General features: G+C 42.9%; 1 protein-coding gene across 1 annotated transcript in view; it reads right to left on the bottom strand.

Moving 5' to 3' along the window:
* Nucleotides 1-250: 250 nt before the first annotated feature.
* Slx4ip (SLX4 interacting protein) overlaps nt 251-7,883 on the bottom strand; it is a 63,420-nt gene continuing 55,787 nt past the window's right edge. The window contains exons 6-7 of the mRNA XM_059258955.1: nt 2,880-2,983; nt 251-1,055 (exon numbers count right to left, since the gene is read on the bottom strand). Of these exons, the coding sequence (XP_059114938.1) occupies nt 311-1,055; nt 2,880-2,983 (849 nt within the window). The 3' untranslated portion in view covers nt 251-310. The remainder of the gene's footprint in view (nt 1,056-2,879; nt 2,984-7,883) is intronic.

Raw genomic sequence — 7,883 nt, 5'->3', positions numbered from 1 at the left:
AGGTAACTGTGAAGTCTAATCCCAACACAAACAGTTTCTAAAAAAGTTTTATTTCATGTGTATGTGTGTTTTGCCTGCTTGTATGTATACATACCATGTGCATGCCTGGTACCCATGGGGGCCAAAAGCCGGTGTTGTGTCTCCGGGATGTGGGGTTCCTGATGTTTGTGAGTAACCTCGTGGATGCTTGGAACCCAACCTGGGTTCTCTGCAAGAGCCATAAGTGCTCTTAAAAGACCAGACATCCCTCCAGCCTCTAAATATGTGTTTATTTAAAGTAATTACCCCAATTCTTTTCAAATCCCAGGAACTAGACACTCAGGTTTTTCTTGCCACTACATCCTCTGCTAGAACTTTGCATTTTCTTTCTCTTTTTGCTCGGGCCTCCTTGAACTGTAGCTAATCTTTCTTCGGTTGCAGCTGAGACGGTCTGCTGTGCCTGCCCTGGGTTGTTTGTCATGAGGTGTCTGGAGGAGAGATTTTCTGAAGCATGTAGCTTGTCTTTAGCTGTGGCTTTTGCCAAATCTTGATTCAAAAGCAGCCCCGGATCTGACAGCTCTAACGCTGGCAAAACACCGACAGCTGTACTCTTTTCCACCGTCACGCCTCCTGGGACGAACCCATCACTTCCAAGAGAAACTCTCCTGCGGTGGTCAGAGTCTTCGGCAGAGCCACAGTTCCTGCCTTTCTGTTGTGTCTTGGCTGCTCGTGGACTTTGCTTTGGACCTGGTGGTGCTGACTCATAGCTACCCAGAGGGCTCCCGCTTAGAAGCCCCGTCTTTAACCACTCCCTGGGATGAGGTTGTTGCTGGCTGCTAGTGTCTTCTGGCTGAGTCTGAGAAACATTTTCCAGCTCTTGAACAGGAAGCCCCCGGTGGCTCTTGGCTGTTTTTATGTCATCCTGTGATTGACCCATGGATTCTGACGGGAGAATGGCTGAGGCATCCCTCCTCCTTGGTACCACGGTAATGACTGAGTCACTAGATCGTCCAACAGGGTCCTTGCTGCTCTGTGATTTGTTCCCAGCACTGCTTTTTGCTTCAGTTCTTCTCACACTGAAAAGGACAATAAAGACTGTATGGCATGTGAGGTTCACAATGACATGAATTTCTCCAAACCCATACCCTTTGGTTGTTACACCTGAGAACAAGGCAGGTGCCAGCCGGATTCTCAATACCCCAGCATATCTAGGAAATCCCCAAAGTGTATGTTGAATATAGATTGGATTAAGTAATAACCTCCACATTTTCCACTAAACTAGGGTATGTTCTAAGTTTTCATTGCTGGTTCATCAAAGGAATCATGATGGAATCACTTTAAAATGGAATCATTTTAACCAAAGCAAACAGGTATGTATTTTCAGATGTCAGAAGCAAATACTTCCTGGGGTTGATATACTGACTTTTACTAAGAGGGAATGCTTAGATAACATCCAAAGCACTGGATGTGTGTGCACAACCACACACATTCACAAATATGCACACACACAGTTTATATTTGTGAGTAAATACTAATCTGAAAATCCCCTCATGACATGACATTTTAAGGTATTTCTCAGAAGGTGTCAGGTTTATTCATCAACCATATGGGAATAAGCCTCAGTTAACTGGACTTGGTCAGTCCTGGAAAATATTCAGACAACTAACATTAAATAAAGTACAACCATGACAAGCAGTATACCTACCCTATCTGTCTATCTATAGATCTATCTATCTGTCTGTCTATCATCTACCTATCATGGATCTGTCTATTATCCATCTATCTATCTATCTATCATCTAACTATCATCCATCTACTTATCTATTATTTATATATCATCTATCATGTATGTATGTATGTATGTATCTATCTATCTATCCGTCTATCATCTATCCATTTATCTATCATTTAACTATCATCCATCTACTTATCTATTATTTATATATCATCTAACTATCATGTATGTATATATGTATGTATGTATGTATGTATGTATGTATCTATCTATCTATCATCTATCTCTCTATCTCCCTCTTCTACAGGATACATAATAGACAAGACAAATTTTAACTATAAAACAAACTTCCAGGGCAAGACAGAAACTTCATAGGAAATTGAGAGACTAAAGCCCTTAATTTTGGCAAGGAGTTGACAACAGTACATTTACAAATAGCAAGAAACTTCTTCAGCCACTAAATTCAAGCACTGAAGCTGGATTATTTACTTTGGCTAAGCTTTGTGGAAAAAAAAACCCATAAATATGTTGCAGTAAGGGGCCCAAGGACTGCCATAATTACACGAAAGTCAGCAAGCATCTCACAAAGGGAATGTAGTTTTTAGGTCTGTCTGCAGTTACCTCAAGAGCTGTGTGAAACACACCAGCAGCAGGTGCTTTTCATCTTCAAAGAGCTTGTAATTAATCACTCCTTGCAACACACACACCTGTGAAGCAAGGAGTCCATTCCCACTGTCCAGAAAACAAGAGCAACAGGAAGGTGGGAAAGACATGTATTAATATATGGCTGTGGGCCAGACCAACGGCAGAGGGGCTTCTGGTTAGGTTCCATACACTCTCATTAAGTTAGAGACTTCTGGTGATCCAGTGTAGCCACACAGGCAGTCAGAAAAAGAGAACAGGAAACATGCTGGACTTACAGTTCTTTTTTTTTTTTTTTTTTTTTTTTTAAAATTTTTTAATTATTTTTTTTTATTTTTTAAGATTTATTTATTATGTATACAGTGTTCTGTCTGCATGTATCCCTGCAGGCCAGAAGAGGGCACCAGATCTCATTATAGATGGTTGTGAGCCACCATGTGGATGCTGGGAATTGAACTCATGACCTCTGGAAGAACAGCCAGTGTTCTTAACCTCTGAGCCATCTCTCCAGCCCTGGACTTACAGTTCTTGTAGAGCGTTTCTCTTGAGCTTTGTACCAGGAGAAGGCGAACTCTCTGCACACTCAGCAAAATAGTCAGATACTCCATGGAGGTCGGTTCTTTTTGTCTACTCCAAAAGACAACAAAGGTTAAACAGGAGTCTGCCAGCTGAACACCAGAGAAAACAGTTACAGGAGGAATGCTTTACTTCTGTCAATACCAGGTAAAACAGACTACTGTTTGAGGCTCTTTCAACTGCTTTCAGTTGGGATTTTCTGGTGTCACACTGGCTTTAGATTCTTCTCGGCACAATGCATGCATTAGTATAGATCACAAATATACAAATCTGTAATGTGAAACATTCGGATCCCAAGCCATCTAGAACAATACCTGTCTCTCGGTGGCTCCAAAGGGCAGGGTCCCTGAGCCAGCAGCGCATGCTTATGAGAAGACAGTAGCCAGTATCCTGACACTCCTGAGATTTCCTCCACATCCCATTATTTAACAATATAGTCTTTGTTAGCCTTAAAACAGTATCACTAAACCTTTCAATATTGGTATTTTAAAAAATGGAGCTTTTCAATCTTGGTTACTAATAAAAACTAAATGAATAATAACCAAAAACCCTGGAGTCTCTGCCTTCTTATAGCAGTCATCACTATGATTTTATACACAAATTATCTACCTTTAAAAAACATACCCACGAAGCTTCATAAAGAGATAATCACGAAATTTAAAATTCTGTCAACCTTTGCCAGAGCTGACTCATGTCATGTTTTGGGAATTTCTTCCCTTAGTTTAGAAGCTGATAGCCCAGATAAGGTGTTATCTGTTCTTGTTTCCTGGGATACCAGGTATTCTTCCCCACCAAATTCCTATAAAATGTTGTGACCATGTGGAAGTTTGGTACCTGTCTGTAGGTCTTTGTTTTACGTAGGCTTACTTAGGAACGAATAGTGCTAGTCCTTGAGCCACTAGTATTATTCCATGGTATCTCTAACAGCTTGATCTAATCGGTGCTCACAACACTAAGTTAGGAGGGTTCTTGAGCTCTGGCCCATGCCTATACTTCAGACCTGGGCCAGGATCTTTCAAAGACATGTCCACTTGTAACCTAAATTGGTTTTAATTGTCAGTCAACATAGTATAACTGGCTATTTTTGGTTATATTGCATTGCAACGTGTCATTCTTTTAATTTGTTGTTTCCTAAAATTAATTTTTGGAAAAGGAATACTTCAAGTTAAATCAGAGGGGGGAAGCAAAAGAAGGCAGGCTGACAGAGATTGGGAGCGATGGAGATTTATGTGTGAAACACTTCTAAACATGTCCTGCATTCCCTGTAAATACAGTTGATTTCCCCCTCACAGCCACACCCTGTAAGTGCTGTATTTTCAGAGCTGAACAATTAACGTAAGGAGCATGAGTCAGGCTTTGAACAACTCTGTGGGAACCAGAAAGCCTTTTGCTATTAGGAATGATGTAAATTCCCCAAGGCTGGAAGAAGTCCACAATGGAAGGCAGACAGGGTCATAAATAACAACAATGGGCTCTGCATACACTGTATAAAGTATGATACAGCGATAGTGACAAGCTCTTCAAATCTCAATCTCAGCGTGGATTCAGCCACTGACTTAGTTATATTTTAAAACCACATGTATTTCCTCTGAGAACTTCAAAAACATCTTTAAGAAATACAGCAGTCTATTCTTGTCTTAAAGCCCTCTGACAACAGGGTCAGGGATGTCTCTGGAAGAAAAGTGACAGGGGGAAATGTCCAGTTCAAAAAGTATAAAACCTGCAAATTCAAAAAAGAAAGGGGCAGAAAAGGAGGGGGAGGGGAGAAGGGAATGAGATGGGGTGAGAAAGGGGGGAGACAGAGACAGAGCACACAGACACAGACAGACAGACAGACAGACAGACACACACACACACACACACACACACACACACACACACACACTCACTCTCCTGAGGGGACATTCAGCAAGTCTGGTCTCTAGCTTATAAATTAAAACCACATTCAGCAACTTGTTGAAAGAGACATATTTACATTTGTATGAAGACTGGGTGGGCAGGAAAAAAAAAAAAAGATTAATCTCCTTCAGTCCTTGAACTGTCAGAACTCATTAGATGTCTCTTGTTCATGCATTTCTAGGGTCAGTTCACATCCCTTTGTTACCAAACCACAGCTCATGGTCTCTAGTGCTATCCCCCCACCTCACCTCAAAAATCCTAAAGCAGCAGCTATCACCTGGAAATAGGATTTCCCGAAGGGATTTTCTCCTGATTACCGATTTTCTTATCTGGCATAAAAATGAAACCTGCTGCTTATCCAGAGACAAAACTCTCAAATGTAAATACATGGAGCACACTAGCAGGGACACACAGGGATGACACCACTACTTAGATTTCGTGTGAGCAATGAGCCAACCTTCTTCAAGAACACAAACAAATCTACCATATTCAAAGTGGCTAGCATTTAACTCTTTTTTTTGTTTTGTTTTTGTTTGTTTGTTTGTTTTTGAGACAGGGTTTCTCCGTATAGTTTTGGTGCCTGTCCTGGAACTCACTCTGTAGACCAGGCTGGCCTCGAACTCAGAGATCCGCCTGGCTCTGCATGCTGAGTGCTGGGATCAAAGGTGTGCGCCACCACCGCCTGGCCTAGCATTTAACTCTTAAGTCCACAGTAAGCATGCTATGGAGGTCAGGTACTCAGGAAGTAGACTAACCAGGAGGTGGCTTATTCTTTATAACCTGGAAGCTTGCTGTCCGTCTAGGCCAAGGATAAAGTTCTGTGAATATCATTTCTTGGCATACTCTATTCTTAACCATTTGACCAATCCCCATCCCTTCATTTTGTTTCAATTTTTGGTAATATTAAACCTCTGGTTTAAAGAGGTCTACCTGAAAAAGTACCAAAACAGAACTGGAACAAGGTTACTGACCCCAGAAGTTAATCTAAGGGGATACCTTGCCCTCAGTAACTTGTGTAGCCCAGGTAGGCCCCAGGACAAAGGGGTCAGGCCTTCCACTATCTCTCTGGAGACCAGTGAATACACTTCAAGCCTGAAGCCAGTCCAAGCATGCCCCCCTCTGCGGATCCAAGGGGAAGGTTGAGCTGGAGAACTGGACAAACACAATGAGGAAGGACAGTATGCCATGTTGTCTGCTCTGACCTAAGGAACATTAAATTCCTGGACAGAAATCTGGACGACAGGGCATCCCCGCCAAAACAAGATAGGCAGCCATGCCACACTTATTGCCTCCAATCAGAGAACACACAGGTTTAAGATGTCCATGTAACAGTGGCCAATATTCAGACTGCAAAGGCATCTGGCAACTGACTACCCTCGGAGTTCATCCCACAGTGACTTGACTTACGGAGCAGCAGTTTCGAACACTGTGGGACAGATGAAGGGATGGGCTTAAAATGACAAAGAAAACACCCACTTGCTCTCGAGTTAGGACCTCCTCATGGAGTCTGTAAGAGCAGATGGGATTCTCAAAGTGGGCCAGCGGAAGACTGCCTGCCTGCAGCAGGGGCACCAAGGACAGTTTTTTTTTTTTTTTTTTTTTTTTAAATAGATTCCTAGGACTCACGGTGGAAGTTCTGATTCACAAGGTCTGAGGTGGGGCTAGGAGATCTATATTTAGGTTCCCAGGTGATTCACACTCTGCTGATATACAAGAAACAACACTCGAGATGGGAAGCCAGAGAGAAAGAAATTAACCTAACCTGGTACAACGAGACAGTGAGACAAAACTTTGCAAAGTGGGCTTGCATTATCCAGCAAAATCACCGTGGGAGCTTGTTAAGAAATGGGACAGATTCCACCCAGAATCCATTGCATTTGTATCCCTAGGGATACAGGGTCAGGACAGGTATATTTTAGGCAAGCTCCCCAGTAATTCTTTTTTTTTTTTTTAAATGATTCCGGTAATTTTATTACAGTACATTGTTATAATTGTTCCATTTTATTTTTGTTGTTAATCTCTGACTTTGCATAATTTATTAGTTGAACTTTAACAGGGGCATGCATTTTTTTTTATTAATTTTTTTCTTTCCTTTTACATACCAATCCCTATTCCCCCTCCCTCCCTTTCTCCTGCTCCGCTCCACCTACTCCCATCCCACCCCCATCCACTCCTCATAGAGGGTAAAGCCTCCCTTGGTAGTCAACACAGGCTGGCATACCATGTTAGGGACGGACCTAGCCCCTCCATCCTGTATCAAGGCTGAGTAAGGCATCACACCATAGGGCATGGGCTCTAAAAAGCCAGTTCCTGTACCTGGGTAAGTCCCAGTCCCATTGCCAGGGGACCCACAAACACATCAAGCCACACAACTTTCACCCACATTCAGAGGGCCTAGTGCGGTCCCACACAGGCTCCCCAGCTGTCAGTGAGCGCCCACTTTGTGGTTTTTTCCATCATGATCCTGACCCTACCCCCCACCCCCCCCTGCTCCTATAATCCTTCATCCCTCTCTTCAACTGAACTCCAGGATCTTAGCCAAGTACTTGGCTGTGGGTCTCTGCATCTGCTTCCATCAGTCACTGGATATAGGTTCTATGACGACAATTAGGGTAGACACCAATCTGAGTTCAGGGGAAGGCTAGTTCAAGCACCCTCTCCACCACTGCTATGAGTCTTAGCTGGGGACAATCTTATGAGTTCCCAGGGTTTCCCTAGCTGCAGATTTCTTCCCATTCCCGTAATCGTTCACTCTGACAAGATATCTCTTTCATTGCTCTCCCTCCCTGTCTCTCCCTGACCTTGGCCATCTCGAGCCCTCATGCTCCTCCCTCCTCGTTTACCCAGGAGATCTGAGCCCTTTCCCCTTCCTGGCGTGATCCATTGGTGTCCCTCTTAGTGTCCTCTTTACCTAGCTTCTCTGGGGTTGTGGATTGTAGCCTGGTTATCCTTTGCTTTGTGTCTAGTATTACTCACTCATAAGTGAATCCCCAGTGATTCTTATACCCAGAAGAATTATACCTGGTGAACTGCTTTTAAAAGACATGGAACT

The sequence above is a fragment of the Peromyscus eremicus genome, chromosome 4, assembly GCF_949786415.1.
Source record: "Peromyscus eremicus chromosome 4, PerEre_H2_v1, whole genome shotgun sequence".
Lineage (NCBI taxonomy): Eukaryota > Metazoa > Chordata > Mammalia > Rodentia > Cricetidae > Peromyscus > Peromyscus eremicus.
The sequence above is the reverse complement of the archived record's forward strand: the minus strand, read 5'-3'. Positions and strand labels throughout refer to the sequence as shown.